The sequence below is a fragment of the Lissotriton helveticus genome, chromosome 10 (assembly GCF_964261635.1).
Source record: "Lissotriton helveticus chromosome 10, aLisHel1.1, whole genome shotgun sequence".
Taxonomy (NCBI): Eukaryota; Metazoa; Chordata; class Amphibia; order Caudata; family Salamandridae; genus Lissotriton; species Lissotriton helveticus.
This window is the reverse complement of record NC_136071.1, coordinates 881,654,888-881,674,063: the sequence shown is the minus strand read 5'-3', so window position 1 is coordinate 881,674,063 and position 19,176 is coordinate 881,654,888. Positions and strand designations below refer to the sequence as shown.

The window sequence follows — 19,176 nt, the reverse complement described above, 5'->3', positions numbered from 1 at the left end:
GCTTAGTAAGAATCTTATAGTCCAGGTTAAGCATTGACAGGAGTAGATATGCCATCACATCCAGGACATCCCAGTTGGTTTAGGGATAGAGACTATAAGAGCCTCTCTAGTTGTCTCTGGGAGGCGCCCTAATTCCAATGCTTTAGCATACACTTCAGCCAGCAATGAGGCCAGTTGAGTGGCATAAGCTTGATAAAATGTAGCCGGGAGGCCATTCGGCCCAGCGGTCTTACCATGTGCTAAGTCTTTTGTGACAGCCTTCATTTCAGATTCCGCAATGGGGCGCCCAATACCTCTTGGTCCTCAGGCGCGCCGGATTGTCATCCTGTACAACTCTCTATAATGCGCAGTAAATATGGCATGGATTTCGGTTTGGGAGTACACCCTCTCCCCTGTCAGGGTGGTTAGTTGTGTAATGGGTTTCCCCCTGTCCTCTGTCTGGATTAGCTATGGCATCATTCACCAGGCTCGTGCCCCATCTCTGTGTGTGGTATTGAGGTATTCCCTCCTGGAGAGAATATAATCTACTCTGCGCTTGTGTGTGTTTCTTATCTTTGTTCCAAATAATCGATATTTTTAGCGTTGTTTAACAAGCCATGTTTTGTTTCATATCTATGTCAATCATCTGCGCAATTATTACATTATTAAACCCTTTAAACCTGCTACCATGATAGATAGAACTCAATATCCGGGTTGCATTGTTAGGCACACATTCATTATTACCAAGAGGCATTAACATTTAGAAACCAGCGAAGCAGTTTAAAAATACACATTCGTACTGACAGATTAATAATTATGTTAATACTCAATCTACCCTCCGAAAACCAAATCACATTTAAAGTGTTACGCTCACAACTTGAACAAAAGCAGTGACAGGAACTCAGTGCAACTTACCCATAGTATGTCGGCTCCCGTGTGACCTTCTTGGAAGTGACGCATACTCTGTTCCGACACTGTAGGGGAGGTTAGTGCACTGCCCCTAACCCTCGACCAATCATATTCTACCTCTGCTTGCTCACATTTGCTCTTTTTTCTCCGTATTATCTGAATAAGTCAAAAACAGGAAATTAAACATGCAACTTGGTATGTTAGGTACAATCAAATAGCATCACTATTATCACACTTGAATGACTTTATAAAACTGTTGTATTTAGTTCTCCCACCATTTGTAGCATTAATGTTATATTAAGGGCTTCGATATAGCACTAAACGACTCGCACTCGGCTAAAGGTGTATCTCAGCGCTACCAACCGGAAAACGGCAAGTGCAGGTAGACCTGTTAGAATAACATATTTCAAAGTAGACATATGCCACACACAAAATTGATGCAGGGATGAGGGGGGAGATGACGCAAATGAGGGGGTGATGAATCACTTCTTAAAGGGTTTCCACATTAAAATCACCCTCAGCTTCAGCATTCACGTCTCAAAAAAGACACCTATCACTGGCATGTACGCATCATGATCAGAAAAGTAAAACCTTTTCACCCAGCAGCAAAATTCAAGTTCAAGTTCACTTTGACAGAGACAATGCCATGCTCACCTACATCCCAGAATCATGATCTGTCCCAATTAACGAGTAGCCTTCAGTTCACTGTCAATGATCTCATAAAACTTGACAGGATCTCACTCACCTGGAGTGTTTACCTCAGCCCAGACTGTCCAGGTAGTGACTGACTAAATAAGGAAAAAAGCTGCAAAGTTACAAATGCTGCTTTATTTTATATCTCCTTAATAATTCTATGAGGGCTGCCCATGAGGAGCTAGGCTTCGCCATTCATCTACAGACCACTACCCGCTCCCTGACCCCCTCTTACTTGCACAGGAAGCTTCTGTTAATAGTGTGCTAGACCATTGACCAACCTGGCAGTTGGCCATTCATCTCAGTATTTCACCCCTCCCCCACCCAACTTAGAAACGTTCAGCCACAAATTCAGCCAACTCTTGTTCTTTGATTGGGGGTCCATTGTTGGTGTTAATCAGTTTTTATACTGCCACATTCTGCAAATATTTCAAACAGCTTCAGGATCACCGATTTTGCACTAGTTGATGAGATCTGTTTGGCAAAATCTTGAGTATTCATCCATCACAACCAGAAAGTATTTTCTTGATGCTAAAGGTCCAAAGTAGTCTATTGTGACAGTGTGCAGGACCGCTCCAGGTAGAGCTGATATTTAGAGTTCTAGTGGTTTTCACTTCCCATTTGTTGTTTGACAAGGGTGGCATTACTTGAGTGTCCTTTCCATTAGCTGATCCAGTCCTGGTAACCACACCTGGTCTCGCAGTGCTCGCTTCTTTGCCACTATCCCTCTATGTCCTCTGTGCACAATATCCATGATTTTTGACTGCAGTGATCAGGGAATATCAATCTTGGTATCTCTTCGGATTATCCCAATAGGGGGTCAAGGTTAGTTTTTCATGCACTTGCCAAAAGGCTGATATATCTTTCATGTTTGTTACTTCTTCGCCAGATCCAGGTACCTCCATTGCCCTTGTTGAATTAGTCATCTCACTTCTCATAGCATTGTGCCAGTTTGAGAGGCTTTTTCAACATTGTTTAGCCACAGCGACTTTGGTATTGCATTATTCATCACAAAGTTTAAGTATTCTTCTGCGGGGGCGACCTGTTTTTCTTCCTTTGGAGGGGGTGATGAGACATGTAATCTGCAGGGTTGTTGTCTTTTATGTGTCTCTGTTGTATGGAAAAGGAGTATTCTTGTCGATGGATTCCCCAGTACTCTGTTCTTGGTAGCATTTCTGCTCAGGGATTTCAGATAATCGTCATAAGTTCTTGCTGATTTGTTAATATTTCAAACTGCTTTACAAAAACAGAAATGTGATAATGTACACATGTCCAGACTATGGCTAGGCTTTCCATCTCTGCTTGAGTGTAAGGACGTTTAATGTCTGACAAACTGGGACTGGCGTATAACATTTACTGTGCATCAATCCTTGTTCAGTTGATGTTGGGCCAGGATATCTCATAAGCATATGAGACTTGCGTCCAATGTGAGCTCTGTATTCCAGGTTGGGTCAAAGTAGGTAATGTTGGTGGTGCTGCTGGCTCGCCTTTTAATTTTTTTTAATGCCTTTTCACATTTTGGTGTTAAACTTGTGACATTTCCTGGTTAGTTTGCTTAGAGAGGTGCTGGTTTTTGCTTAGTCTTAATGTAGCTCGCCCTTCCTAGGAGTGACCTAACATCGCAAACATCGTTTTGGGCCAGTGTCTAATTTAAAACCTTGATTTTGTCTGGACCAGGCTTCATACCATGGCTGGAGAAAATATGTCCATTGAGCTTTAGTTTAGTTTTGAAGAACTCACACGTTGCTGGATTTAGCTTCAGTTTGGCTTTTTGAAGTGCTTGACATACTTGTTCTAATACTCGGTGATGTTCATCTACCATCGTTCCAAATACTAGTATGCTGTCACTATAATTCAGTACATTCTCTATTGGACGGATTGCACGCCTGATGACCTCTTGAAAGCTCTTAACTGCTGACGACACTCTGAAGCTGAACTATTTTTATCGGAATAGTCCTAGATGGATGGTGAATGTTGTGATGTATCTTAAGTGTTCATGCTAGCTGGTTATCCCCTTTGTTAACATCCATGAGAGCTCCATTTAGGAGTCTGATAATGTCCAACAGATGTGGTCCTTAGTGTAACTCTCATATCACAGTATTGGCTATTCTCATGTCCACACTCAGTCAAACTTGGCCTTTTGGGTTGCATGGGGGTACTATTACTAAATGGAGACACACAAGCCATTGATACTTGGGTCTTCTTATTGATGTCTATCTTTAGGAGTTCTTGTAGTTCCACTTCAGCTGCTTTCTGGAGATGAAACAGTATCTTAGTCATGTTGAGCTACTGGCTTGATACAATCGTCGATGTATAAATGTGTGATTCATTTTTTAATTTTCCCAAGTCCTGTGAACAACTTTGGGAGTTGATTTCACTGCTGGTGGTACATCTTACACCATATATAGGACTGCAATTAGTTTTAGTCATTTAGCAGCGTGGAGGCTAAGCAGTCATTCTGCATGACTTGAGCCATCAATTAGATGCATATCTGCTTCTGTGGTTTGTATGTGAGCATTGTTGTGAACTTTCCTATGCATGGTAGCAGTTTTCCACCATCCAAGTGTATACTTGTACCTTGGCTGGAGAGAAATATGGAATGAATTTCACTTTTTTGTATTCTGCTGCACAGAAGTAGTGCAATGATGCTTCACTGTCAAGTATGAAGTAGGTGAAGTGATTTCCCATGGTGATTTGGATATGTAGGCATTGGTTTCTCAATTCTCATGGCATTCTTATAATATTGTCAGGCATGAGTCATCTTGTGGGTATGTGTTAGACCTGTCAGCCTTAGAATTGTCTTCCCTCAAACTTTTTACCTACTTGCCTCCACTGATATCATAATGATGTGAAGATATCTGACAGAATGGCAAAAAAATGCGACCAGGAAGTGGGAGGAGACATTCCTACGGGGCTATAAAACCTGCAGCTGGATTTGAACATTTGCGAACCTCCCGCAATGAGTGAGGATGCTTAGGTGATTGAGCCGAACGAACATCTCTTTGAAGATGTAAGTGGGGAGTGGAATATTCCCCTGGTAGAGAATTGCTAGCAATAATAAGGTAGATTTGTGGGTAGTAGGGAGGTTGGACAGAGATTACAGACAAATGTTATGGAGGTAACAACTTGATCTCCAAGACAGCATAGTTGTGTATTACAGAGAAAAGTAGCAATAAATCAATATAAAACCCAATTTTTCTTTCTCTTTTTTAATTTTTTTCTGACACAAAAAATTAGAGTGTGACTATAAGAACATTGACCCTTGCTCATCGATAAAAACGGAGAGAAGCGTTAAATATATCAGTAAGGAGTGTGTTTGGGGACCACGTATGAGGTGCAGAACCACCTTACTAAAGATATGGATAGAGCGAGACACAGTGGTGGCCTAGAGCTATCAAGGACAGTGGGCTAAAATCAGGACTCATTAGGAGGCCATAGATATATTCACCTATAGCAAGTGCAGTGTGACCCTATATACAGGTGTTTGGTTGAAGGTTTAAGAGACAAGTGGTCTATGATGATGTATACTAAGTAAAATGGAATACAATGGTGTGGTGATTTTTCTTATCTCTTTACAGATACCCAGCAATGATTAAGCCGGTTGGAATGTAAGCATAAAGCCTATGCATGGTATAAATGAAAGTATGATTTGAGAGTACAGCCGATTCCCCACTTCTTTGACCTAGAAAAGATTAGGCAATCCTTAGGGATCCCTGAAACACTGGTCCTGACACAAGGCTCTGTGTTTTCGAGGAAGGCTGAAACATGTAGCCCTTGAAGCAGAAGGGGGATGTCCTCCTGCCATGCGTGTTGTTCGCTTAAAGGGAGGTACTGCAGAAGACATTGGATTCAGCTCCTTTGAACTTCTAAATGGTCAACCTGTCAGAGGGCCTCTCACAGTCTGATAAACAAGGGTTGTGAACAAGCTCCCAAGACAGCCCCTCAGGATGTGTTCAGCTACATGTTGTCCCTCTATAACCAGATGAAGCACTTCTGGTAAGGTGAAGGAGAATATGGAAGCCAGACAGGAGGTCATGAAGCTCTGGTATGACCAGAAGGGCACTTTGGTCGAGTTGCAGCCTGGCCAAAACTGTAAGTGATGGAGCCGATAGAGCACAGGGTACCATAAAACTGATGGCCTGAGCTATATGAGGTGAAGAAGCTTAAGGGAGAGGGGCATGGCCACGCCAGAGACCAAGATGGCCGCTCGCTGTTGAAGCTCTGTGATCCGGCTCAGCACATCCTACATTATCGCCATATACGCGATGGTGCAGGATCGCTGGGATTGCCCTGACTCCAGCGGGCCGCTGCGGAGGGCTGTTGGGCCCGGGACAGCCGAGATATTGCCATCACAGCCTGGAGGAGTGGGGACGTGAGGTGCAGCGCCTGGTGGCCTGGATAGCATTGACGAGTGGAGCAGTGAGGTGTTGGACAGGGAGGGGGGTGCGGGTGGGTGAGGGTCCGGTGCTGAGTGAATGTGTACGGCCGCATAGCGGTATCAGTGCCCCCCCCTACACTGCAGAGTCTTGGGCTAGAGCGGAGCGCAGCTACTGCTAGCTCCGCTGCACCTGCGTCCAGCATTTTATACCGACCGCAGCGGGGACAGGGCCCGCTGTGGCCCAGACAGCCTCATTTCCATTAGCGGGACGGCGCACAATACAGGGGCTTGAACACTGGTGCTAGCCCCTAGATCATTGCGGCCGGCCTCCCGGTGGTGCGGTCCCTGCTCCCTGCAGCCCACTCACACATTGACTGCAACTCTGGGGCTCCGCCACTCCCTGCGACTGCAGACAGCCTCATCTCCTGGCCAGGTTTGTGATTGCGGTTGGAGCTGCATCAATCCTGGCTCTTCTATTTGGGCACAGCATCCGTGCAGTCGACTGGACCGCCTGCCGCGCTTATCTGCCTCAGGTGATCTACAGGGTACCTTGGGTCTGGCGGCTTACCGGGCGGCTCTGTACCACTTCTTGTCACGGAGAAGCATACTTTCCGGGCCCCTGTGAGGAAACACAACCTTGAGTTGCGTAGGCTCAGTGGGAGATATCGGTGCCTGGTACCAGTTTTGCTATGGTGATCGAACCTCGTGGCGCCGAGCCATTCTTTCTCAGCCCTCCCCATCTTACCATTGTCCTGTGCTGCACACTTGCATCGGCCCTCAGACGACATAACACATAGCAATTATGCGCACTGGTGACTTTGTCAGACATCCGTACATCCCCCTATGACCTCCAGCTGTCTCGCCGCTATGCCCCTGCGGTGGCCCTGAGGAATGGGCCGCAAAGACCCTAAACAGACGACCCTGCAATCAGTGGTGGCTGGTGACATTTGAAAGTGGTGAGGGGTAAACTTTCTGTTGGATTGCATCGTGACGAGTGAGTGCTGCAAGCGAGTCTGAACATCTTAAGGGGAGTTCGGGGGGTTCTCACCGAGAACATTTTGAAAAAGAGTTGGTAAATGGTGCATTAATAAAGGGATGTCATATAACAATAACATGTAGATAGAAATGTTTCTAAAACAAGGCCCTGCCAGTGCCACGCACCTCTGAGCAATATACACTAATGGCGGGTGTGCTTGTGAAGTTCACTCACTAAGCCCCCACATACACTCTGTGACCCATACACTGTCACCCAGGGGACACACCACAAAGACATGGTGTGAGCCACAAAGACATGGTGTGACCTTCCACAGTGAGCACAGGACACGGCCTACTAACCTACACTAGTTAAATTTTGTTCTTGAAGATCAGAAGGCAGCTTTGTTGAGGAAAGTTTTCAGGTCACATATCCAAACAAAGGCAAACCTCCCCCCCTACTCTTGAAGGTCAAAACACCTACCAAACTCACCTATCACACCTACAGCATGGACAAGATGACAGTCCAGCAAAGCCATCTAATGCACCTCTAATACACCGCCAATCCCACACACACATACAACACACACATACATAAACACACATACACAACACACACATACGAACACACACACATACGAACACATACACAAACACATGCGCACACACAGTTTCTTCAAAGAAACGGAAATATTATATTGTACAATATCCCTGTTGTCCATTGTATATCAATTTGGAAGTTTGTAACTTTCCATCAACCAGACTTTAGCTTGTGCAGTAAACAAATACAACCCAGCACATGAAAATCCTGAATGAGCACACGAAATACACTCAAATAAAGTGCTCCTAGAAGGAAGATGCTAAATGTAGGGTGCTTGATTAGCACGTGCATCAGCAATAGTCGTGTGAAACACTGTAAGTAAATGTTAGCATGTTTTAGCATGTTTAATACACTGCATTTCACTTAGACTGTGTGTCACGCACAGCATGCTTCTCTTGGCTCCTACCACAAAGTAGGGCTAGGCAAACGAGGCATTCTGCTGACAGGTTGAAAGGTGACACTTTCTGAAGGCGGCACAAAGCAATTAAAAATGAGCATCATTTTGAGAGCGATTACTTTACACTTCAGCACCAGTGCTGGCAGGAGAACGGGGCCCTGTGAGCCAACAGCATGACAGAGCCTTTCCGCGCTCTGGGACCTTTTTCCCCGGATAAACACTCTCACGAACTACCTCCACCCCTCCATTTTCCTTCCTTTCTTTTACTGTTTGCCTTAATTCAGCTTCGATTGAAAGGAACAGTTCGCTGTGATCCGTAATCTCTACGCCTTCCTCATTCATCACCCTCCCCAACAGCTCTCTTGCACTCTGGCCTTGTGTAAGTGACTTAGACAAGCCAGAGTGCAAGAGAGCTAAGTGATAGGCTTTTCAGAGCTGTGCTGACTACAGGGAGAGCAGGGGTACTACTGAGAATGCCTGGGGTGCATGAGCATTTTAGGGATCGCCGTATACCTCTTAGGAAAGGAGCCCGAGCTGCTCAACAGAGTTAGGTTGGCAGACTTGACAGGTCTATGGATAAGCAAATTGTGGTACTGCTCTGGATTGAGGTGCACAGTGCCATGGCACATACTGACATCAGAGACTGCCTGTAACCACTGTACCCGTACTTACTGGCATGTCACAGGCTGCACTATTCAGGCTGTCATTTATAGTCACTCCACAGAATGTTCCTAAACACAGTGTCACACTGTCACACTAAGCACCACCTCTGCGCAGACTGTGACGTTAGAGGCTGCTTGTAGACAGTCATGTTTCAGGCTCACTACACCGAATGTCATAATTTTAATAGAATGTAACCGAAAAGGATGTCATTATATCGGCATCCACTCCTTATACTCTCACTGTAGAGACTGCCTATCAACGCTATGACTGGTATGTTTCAGGCTGTCATTTTGTAAACTGTGTCACTGCACAGGATGCCCCTTTGGAGGCTGTCTCTGTACCGCCTGTCGCTGCATACACGGCCACTGTAAAGATTGTAAGTAAACACTACGACTGTATGGGCTGTTATCTGACATCTGAGCATGCCACTACACAGTCATTTCACAGACTATGACCCCGGTACGCACTGTTACTGAAAAGGCAGCTAATAGGGACGCTGACTGCATTGGCTGTAATGCCACAGACTATCACCACACAGACAGTCACTGTAAAGTCTGCCAATAAGCACCCCGCTACACTGATTGACTGTCTTGTCTCAGGCTGCCACCCCACAGGTTGTCATTTCATAGACTGTCACTGCACAGACGGACCCTGTTGCGACAGGCTATGACCAGTGATGTCACCCAGCACACTAGCTGTACATAATGTGACCAAATGTTTTGGTTGCTGTTTTTATAAACTGTGGCCTGAAAAGTATGACCGATAGCGCCAAGGCTAAGGTCACTGGTTCGAGCCCGGGTTTCGGCAGACGTGTTTTTCTTTACCTACTTCTCCTGTATTTTAAATTTCTTCCCCACTTCGCCAGTCTTTCTTCTTCCTTCCTTCGCATGATATCTCTCTCTCCATTCATCATCCTCCTCCCTTTAACAATCATTTCTCCCTCTCCCACCCTCTATCCCTTGTGCCAATCCTCCGCCATCACTTTTTTCGGAAACTGCACCACAATTGCTCAGTCGCGGCTCGGGAAGGGGGGGGGGGGGGGTCGCGCGGGGGGAGGGGGGTGCGGGGGGGAGGAGGTCGCACGGGGGGAGGGGGATTATTTAAATAACATTTTAAAATCCTACCTGAGGTCCTGAGGAGGTCCGCGCCACACCGAGTCCGTTGGCGCCTAGAGGCCCTCTCAGCCTGTCTTAGGGCACAGCTATTCTTTGCCCGCCGCATGCCCATTAGGAGCCCGAAGGGCTCCTAATGGGCATGCGCAAACAACTCAAAACACAAGTGCGCATGCGTGGGCACGGTGCGAAAATTCGCCCTCCGTCCCCACTCATGCGCACTTGTGTTGTGCTGCTGCCTGTTGCCCCCCACTGGCAACAGGCAGCAACACAACACACTTTGAACTAAGTAAACTGAGACGCCGAGGGAGCTGCGGGCGGGGGGGCTACGCCCCCACACCCCAATGGACACACCGCGCCTGCCTGCAATTTGAAAAATTTGCAGACAAACCTGCAGAGGACGAATCCAGCATGGCGGACGAGCGCGGGGTGCAGACAACCAAGACAATCTCCTTACCCTTGCGACGTTCATGCTCCAAGAGATGAGGGCTGGTTTCCGAGCCCATGATGGGCGGTTCGACGCGTTGGACAAGAGCCTGACAGACATGGGGGCAAAGATCCAAAAAAACGACCGACGCCTAGATGTAGCGGAGGCCCGAATTTTGGACATTGAAGATGGCACAACCCAGTCATTGAAAAGTTTAGAACGTGTCGAACGCATCTTAAAAGAGGTAGTCATAAAGAACGAGGACCTCGAAGCGCGCAGTAGGTGTAATAATATTCACATTTAAGGGGTTCCAGAATTCACAGCGACTGGCCGCATGGACGTCTTCGTAGAAACGCTGCTATCTGACCTATTTGGGAGGGACTCTTTCACACCGGTATTCGTGGTGGAGCGCGCTCACCGATCATTGGGCCGCGGCCCAATCCTGGCTGCCCCCCGGACACCGCACGATTGGCATAATTTCAGAGCGCATGGTGAAGGCGCCAGCAGCTACGCAGGCAGGTCTGGGGCACTTTTGAGTCTGTTGAATAACATTGTCAATGATACCAATTTCACGACTATGGGCTTACTTTAACCTGAACCTTGCCCACTTTCACTTTTAATGCTCTAGAGTCATGGCCTTAGCAACTAAACGTTGTGCCTACAAGCCCACACCCAGCATATTTTGTTGTTTGTTTTTTCCTTTTTATAAACAGCGACACTACATTGAGTGTCCATATACTCCACTGCGGTCTGATTAAGCAGCACTTCAATTCTTAAGAGGTGAGCTGATACACACTCACCATGATGTTCAATTACTCTAACTGGTTACACAGAGGTTTTTATATTCTAAATACAAATGAAGGCACACTTAGAATGTGATATGCATGAAATCATGTTGTTTTTATCACTTGTATAGATTCAAAGAGGTTGTGTACTGTGAAACAACACCCACTGGAATTAATAGGACTATGTACCAATATCTCCATTTGGTTTTTTGATCCTTTTTGTTTGTACTCTAGGTTGGCTGTTTTTCTCCGGGGCAACGTCCTACTGAGAGAAGAAGTGGTATGTAGAACCACACCACACACTGTAGATAGTTTTCATTTAGTCACTAGGTCCTGAGGAATCACCAAACGATCTATCAGAGACATTTTATAGGCGAGAAACATGTTGACCACTAAGGGGTAGAGCATAATTTTAGTCAGATTAAAACAAAATAGTCGCCCTCCTTCTAATTTTTACTTTTTAATCAGGTTGTGACCTCTCCAGAATAAAAATAATTATAGAGAATTCCCTTCCCTTTTTTAACCCACACACCACATCTACATCTTACCAGGCCCCTCACACCCACGGCGACTATACGGCAAGGAACAAAAGATCTTCGATAAAGAGACTCTTTATGGGTGCCCGTTGAGCATTGCAGCGCCGGCTTGACGAGGTGAAGACCCATATAATGAAGCATGAAACCTAGCTTGCTGGGTGTGTGAGGGTCCTAGTTCCGAAAGGAGGTATTCCCCACCTCCCCACCACTCTGAGCACTTACCAGGTGGTCAAGTTGCCACCCAGGAACACCGTACCTCTTTTGTCTTCTAGTGCCACGCCAGACCCATCATTGCATGTGTAATGAACTTCAGGGACCACGACACAGCATTACGTCTTGCGCGTGAACTTGGCAAAGCCACCTAAGCTATCCTTCTTTCCTGACTTCACTGTTATGGTGCAGGATGCTCGCAGGAAATATAATAGGGTCAGGCTACCCTGAGGAACCTGGGTTTAAAGTACAGCATGCTCTACTCGGCCAGATTGAAAGGGGACGTTGTGGGCCAAGCTTGCATATTTGATTCTCTCACAGAAGCACAAGAGTTTTGTCATATGTACAAGCAGAATAGCAAGCACTCTGGCCTGGTGGATGGGGGTCCCTTTCCACCACATAGCGGATCAGATGCTAGTGCTGAACTGTTCTCTGCCTCTGCTACAGGCTAACATTATATGGGAATTGCATATGTGAAACACAAAATGGGGATAATGTGTACTATTTTTCTGTAAGATTTCAGTTTGCAGGCCGAATTAAGTGGCGCTGCCATCCCTCATGGTGTATACCGTGAATAGGTCTTTGCATTTATGGAAGCACCCTTTTGGGGGCTTAGCACTATGCTGTAAATTTCTTTAGTGCTTAAACTTCCTCGCTTTTGGAGTAGCGAGGCTGGGTGGAGGAAGGGGGGGTTGCGTTTTGGTTCAATGTTACTATGCACATGCAGCAACGGACACAGTCTGAACTTTTTATTGCTTGCCGTTACGCTACTTTGCTTCACCTAAAACACATGTCTGATGATCCAGTTAGGTAATGCCGCTGGCCCCTCTGGCCTCTCCTTATTGTCTTGGAATGTAAGGGGATTGAATGACAACCATAAGCGGAGACACGTTATACATTATTTAATGAGACATAATTTTGATATCGCATATCTACAGAAAACCCATCTGCCCACAACAGATTCAGCTCAATTTGACGCGAGTTGGGAAACACATAGGTACTTCTCTAACTATAGCAATTACGCCAGATTAGAACCAAGCCTAGTTATGATTGGAGGGGACTTCAATTTGCTCTTGGACCTGACATTAGACAGCACTGCAAACACCCCAGGTGCCAAACCGAGAGCGTGCCGCGCACTGCTAGAAATATGTGAACAATACACTCTACAGACATCTGACGTAGGCGCAGCCCAACGCACACAGAATACACACACTAATCCAGTCAACACAACACATGGACCAGGATTGATTATTGGCTAATATCTCCAGGTTGTGCTGGCTGGTTTTGATCGATGAAGACGCTGCCCAGAACATATTTGGACTATGCCCTTGTACATCCCAACCTGCAGATCCCCCGCCCGCAGGGGTACGAGCAACAGTGGCGATTCCCAAGCCGGGCCCTGCACGATGACCTTTTTAATGCAGAGGTGCACAGCACCATTGAAGACTACTTTTCCCTAAATACAGGGTCAGTAGATACATGGGCGGTCTTGTGAGAAGGATTTAAGGTATACATATGGGAGTCTGCATTTCAAAGCACGCCGGTGTACTCCGGGATCTCCGGAACACACTAGCACGCATAGAACACGAACTCGCTGACATAGATAGCTCACCAACCCACACAAACGACACAGAGAGGGAAGGGCGACGTTTGGCTCTCCTTCTCGAATTTCGGGAGACGGCAGAAAGTGAGGTCTTACATTTGGGGAAATACCAGACGGCTAGACAATATGGCGAAGGTGAACGCCCCAGTCAAAAGTTAGCACAGATGCTCCGCCCCGTACAATAAAGCTTATATTACTGAAATCAGCACCTCCACCAATAACACACGTCTACAATTGACATTTGGGACAAGTTTTTGACTTATTTCAAAGCCTTGTATACAACCAAGGCAGAGAGCGACCCCACTGCACGAGAGGACTACCTGTCAGAAATCGCACTGGTGTACTTAGAAAAGGGCATGCAAGATTTTTTAGCAGAACTCATAGCAGAGACTGATGTCATTGAAGCCATAGAGGCCCTACGAGGCTCACATCCCCCTGGACTAGATGGGTTTATAGGTGACTTCTACAAGGCGTACAAAGACGTGTTGACACCGCAATTGTTAGAGTTGTATGCCAAATCGCTTGAAAGACAGTCTTTACCCCTCCCATTACAGGTAATACAGGATGCTTTCTCTCCTAAATCTGGATTATAAGAAGGCGTAGCTTGGCCGGCTGCAAGATGGCCGCACTGTGAGTGGACTCTGCCGGCCAAGCTTAATAATCCATCATTATCCGACAGACAACACGGATGGATCTGCACTACATTGCGATTTCCTGTCCCTGGAGATCCCGAGGCTTCTTCTGATCTGTTCCAGGCCTTGCTGCGGGCCTCGCCGGCGGAAGTCCATGCCTCGTGTCTGGCGCTGTGGTCCTGCGCCGGAGGCCTACCCCTGTGCGGCCCGGGAGCCACTGGTACCTGGTGATCCCTGCACTGGAGACGGCCTGCAGACGCTGCTGTGCCCGGGTGAGTGGCGCAGCCATTGTGGGGGGCTGCTGGCGGGGTTGGGGGCCACCCGCTGTGCTGGCCGGTCTGTGGACGCTGCGGCCTGGTTGTGGCCTGGTCTCCCTCCCCCGGACTTGCGTGGTTGCCGCGGCGCCTGACCGGTGCTGTGGGAGCGGCGGTCCCCTTCGCTATCCTCTGCTGGCAGTCCCCCTTCTGGGGCGCGCGCGCCACTACTCCTGCTGCATCCTGCCGTGGGAAGAGCTCTGCTGTCCGCCTCTCCTTTGACCCCATCTGCGCCCGCTCCCGGCCTGGGCCTGCTGGGGGTCCTGACTGAGCCCCGGCCTTGATTTCTGGACCTGCGACGGGGGAGGTTCTGCCGCTGCCCCCCGGCCTCCGCAGCTCACTGCCTGCGCTGAGTACCCCTCTCCTGGCCTTATCTGCTATACTGCCGCTGGCTGGGGCCTGACTCTACACTGCTGGTCACCCGTGTGAGCCCTCCCTTCTTTGACGGCCTGCATTTGCGCCTTTTTCCCGGTGGGTGCCTGCCTTCCACCCCACTGATTGCCGCGCCAGATCCCTGCTGGGCCTTGCATGTACCTGTGGTGCCACGCCATTCCCTGGACCTCCTATTTGTGGCGCTACCTGCCCCCGCTCTACTACTGGATGCTACATCCCTCGCCTGCGACAGCGGCTGCCCGCGGGGGGCCCTGGTCGACTCTGCGCGGCCTACTGGGCCGGGGGTGACACACTCCTATTCCCCCCCTCAGGTCTTCTACGGGGGACGATTCAAGAGCGCCTGTCTTGTGAGCCTTGCTACCCTGCCGGATTCCATGTGGTGTCCTCTTCGTGTTGTCTTCTGGGTCCACAGAGGGTCCTTCTCTCGTGACCATCACGGCGGTAGCCGCCATCGCCCCTGGTCTACGTGGGGTAGAGAATTGTTGGGCTGCTGTGTGCCTGCTCAGCACTCTGGCACTTTTTGGACTCCTCTGGCTAGTGCACAAGACGTTCCCACTCCGACTGACCCTGTGGGGTCTGCATGGTCGCTGGTGACAGCTGGCTGCTGTGCTTGACCCGCCTCTTCCGTCTCCCCAGGCCGGAGGCCAGGTGCTGCTTCTCTTACATGGTCGTTGGCGTCTGGGGCAGCCCTGCATCTGTTGCCCCCGTGGGCTTGTGGCCTGTTGCGGTCTCATCGTTACTCTACACAACGGGGAAGAACGACCCCAAACAACCCAAGATAGCCTTCGATCTGCGCAGATCTTCCCGGCAGGACGTCGCGGGCGCCGAGGGTGCGGACTCTCCTATGGGGGCCATGGAGTACCCACCTTCCCGTGATGATGACCTCAAAACCATAATGCTGGATGTCAAGTCCACTGTGACTGGGATTGCTGCTCAGCTGGATCAACTCTCGGCCCGTCTCGATCAAGTGAAGTCCCGTGTGGATTCTCATGACAACCGCCTGCTGCACATAGAGTCCCGGGTCTCCGATGCTGAGGACTCTGCCACCCAGGACCGACAAAAGCTGTTACAGATGGACAAGCTCCTTGCGGTTATCCGAGAAAAGAACCAGGATTTGGAGGCCCGTTCTTGGAGGTGCAACTTGTGCATCACGGGCCTACCGGAGTCCACAAACATTACAAAGATGGAGGACTTTGTGGAGGAGCTGCTCAGGGAGCTGTTTTGTGAGGTACTGTCCACCGTCTTCATCGTTGAGAGGGCACATCGCTCGCTGGGGCCTCTTCCTCGTCCCGGCCTCCCCCATGTCCGATCATAGCAAAGATTTTGAACTATCGAGATGTCATTCTTCAGGCGGCTCGTGAGAAGGGAACCATCAACCACCAGGGCAATAACCTTTCCTTCTACCCTGATTACACCCTCGCCGTGCAGGCCGCCCGGAGAGAATTCCTCCTTGCAAAACGAATTCTTCTCAAAGATGAGGTTTCATATTCGTTGGCCTATCCGGCTAAACTACGAGTTCGGCAGGGGGCACAAATGCTGGTCTTTCTGGATCCTAGGGAGGCCCTGCCATTCGCCAAAAAACTGAACAAGGAGTCCCGCTCTGCCCCTTCCACGTCCCAGCCTGATGGGTCCGGGCACCTTAGTGACATTGAATGAGTAGTGCTACCCTTACTGTCTGATTGAGTGGTGTTCTCCTTCATTGATGTCTGTTTCTCCTTAGCTTGGCCACCCTGCTTCCCTGCAGGGGTGTATGCTGGGTCCTGCCATGCCCCCAGGGGATGATTCCCAGTTCCACTATCTTGTTTTCCCCTCCCAGTTGTGTGTCCCTGGGGTGGGGTGGGTGGTATGCGCAGCCTGATTGGGGGGTTGGAGTGGGTGGGGGGTGGTCTGAGGCTGTGTTTATGGGTTCCAGTTCTGCTTCCGCTGGAGGTGTGGGGGGTATTCTCTGCCTGGTTGGGGGGGCGCAGGTGGGTGGGGATGGGTGGGGTACTGAGAGTTGTTCTGCTTTTCATGCTCTGTATGAGACTCGCCTGGGAGTTTTCGGGGGGTGGGTGGATGGGGTTGTTCCTCTAGCAAGGAGGTGGTTCATTTTTTTTGTTGTTGGTTTAATGCTTCATTTTACCAATGCAGGTTCCCGTGCAGATACGGCACCATCTTCAAGGTCGGATTTTTCGGCATTTAATGTACGATGCTATGCAATTGGCTATGTCTCTGGCGTAACACCATGGCTGTTTCTTTACCCCCATGTGCTGTCTTTGATGTGCTGGATTCCTCCCGGCTTCCTTAGCTCTCCTCCCCTCCCTTCTGAGCTGGTATTTCTCCTGCGGTGGCTCCCTCCCGTTCTGTGCTCCTGCTGCGCCTGTGTTCTCCCACTGGTCCTTCATCCCCACTATGGCTACACTGGGTTGGATGCTGCTTGGCCTCAGGTTCTGCGTCCTGTGTTTGATTGGCCCGCATCTCTGGTCCTATGGCTAATTTAACTTGCTGGTCCTGGAATGTCCGTGGCCTAAACGATCATCGCAAGGCCCGGCTGACACATGCCCACCTACAGCACCACAAGGTTGACATTTGCCTTCTCCAGGAGACTCACTTACTCCCCGATTCGATCTCCAGGCTTGGCGCGAGATATTGGGGGAGTCCCACTCATCCAGCTACTCCTCCTGTGCTAGGGGTGTCTCAATCCTGTTGCGTCGTGGCCTCCCCTGGCAGACCTCTCGTGCCCTAGTCGACCCAGAAGGTCGATATGTCATTCTCCACGGGTTGCTGCTTGCTCAGCCTGTTACCTTAGCTTCGGTGTATGGCCCGAATACCGACGACCCTAATTTCTTCTATAATGTTTGGCATCTGATCTCCTCCTGCGGCCCTGCGGCGGGGGTCTGGGGTGGCGACTTTAACGTCACTCTTTCTGCGGATTTGGACAGGTCGGGCTCCCACTGGTCTCACCCGCGTGCGGCCACCGCTCTGTCTTCTATATTGTCGAACAACTCGCTAGTCGATGTTTGTCGTCACCTTCGCCCCGATGCCCGGGAGGGTACGTGCGTTACAGGTGCTAGGGGCAGTTGGTCTCGCATTGACCACTGGCTGGTATCGCCGGATGTCCTGACCTGGACTACAGACGCTGCTCACATTGCGCGCACACTGTCCAACCACGCACCGGTCCGTCTACTTCTCCGACCTCCCGACTCCCAGCGCCGCGCATTCACCTGGCGCCTTCCTTCCAACGCTCTTCGGGATGCTGTATTTTGTGATGAGATCTAAACCGCCATTGCTAACTATTTTGAGCTCAATGTAGGTTCTGTGGATTCGGCCTCTACGCTATGGGAGGGGTTTAAAGTATTTATTCAGGGGGAGTGCATATCTAAGCAAGCCGGTGTCCTTCAGGCCATTCGCTCCACACTCACCCGGCTAGAGGGGGATATTCGGGACCTCAATGCCTCCATTGCGAACGGCGCTGGCCCCTACGCACTGGTGCTTTTGCGTCAAAAGCACTCTGAATTCTCCGAGGAGGCTGGCCGCGAGCTGTCCTTCCTGGTAAGGGAGGGCCTTGCTCGCCGCTTCGGGGAGGGTGACCGCCCAGGACGCACTCTCGCTAACTTGCTGTGCCCGCCGCGTGCTTCTTCTTACATTAGGGCCCTCATTGATGGGGAACCGGACCGCACCACCTCTTCCGAAGAGATCAAGTCCCGCTTGTTATGTTATGTTATGTTAAAAGGATTTTTAAAGCGCACTTACACCAAGCGGTTTCATGACGCTGCGGACAAGAGAACTGGGGGCATGGAGGGCAGCGTGAAGTTAGTCATATGCTTGTGAAAAAAGGAAGGTTTTGAGAAGGGCCTCGACGGTCAGAAACCTAGAGATTTTACGGATTCTGCGCAGATGAAAGAAGCCTTCTATTTCCGGCTTTATTCCGCTGGCGCCCCCCTCCACTACGGTTGACTTTGATCAATATTTTGAGTCCATCGCTCTGGTTTGGCTGGCGGACTACCACCGCAAATTTCTTGATGAACCTTTTTCAAAAGAGGAAATACTGGCGGCTATCAACAGCCTGCCGTGTGACAAGGCGCCCGGCCTGGACGGCCTCCCTGCCACCTTTTATAAACAGTTCGCCTCCACTCTGGTCCCACATCTGGCCGCCATGTATAATGAGTCTTTTGACACCGGTACGCTCCCACCGTCGCTCCGTGAAGCCTAGCTGACGCTGCTTCTCAAACCGGACAAACCCGCTGACCGGTGTGACTCCTATCGCCCCCTTTCCCTCATTAATATAGACAATGAAATCTTCGCCACGCTCATTGCCTCCCGTATGCTCCTTTTAATGCCAACTATCGCCCTCCCCGACCAATCTGGCTTTATACCGGGTAGGGCAACCTCCCACAATCTTTGTAATATTTTTTCGGTTCTGCATCAAATTAGCCCTGACCTTCCGGCCGTGGCCGCGCTGCTCGATGCCACAAAGGCGTTTGACACGCTAGAGTGGCCTTTCCTTTTTATGTCCTCTCGCGCATGGGATTTAGCGCTCACTGTTTGCGAAACATTAAATTGTTATACACTGACCCAACCGCCCGGTTGTGC

The 19,176-nt window shown here is 49.4% G+C and overlaps 1 protein-coding gene across 1 annotated transcript in view; it reads right to left on the bottom strand.

The window, feature by feature from the left end:
- The window catches only part of MYRIP (myosin VIIA and Rab interacting protein), a 1,796,584-nt gene that overhangs the window by 487,966 nt on the left and 1,289,442 nt on the right, over positions 1–19,176 (bottom strand). The window contains exon 8 of the mRNA XM_078663521.1: positions 895–1,044. Coding sequence (XP_078519647.1) covers positions 895–1,044 — 150 coding nt within the window. The remainder of the gene's footprint in view (positions 1–894; positions 1,045–19,176) is intronic.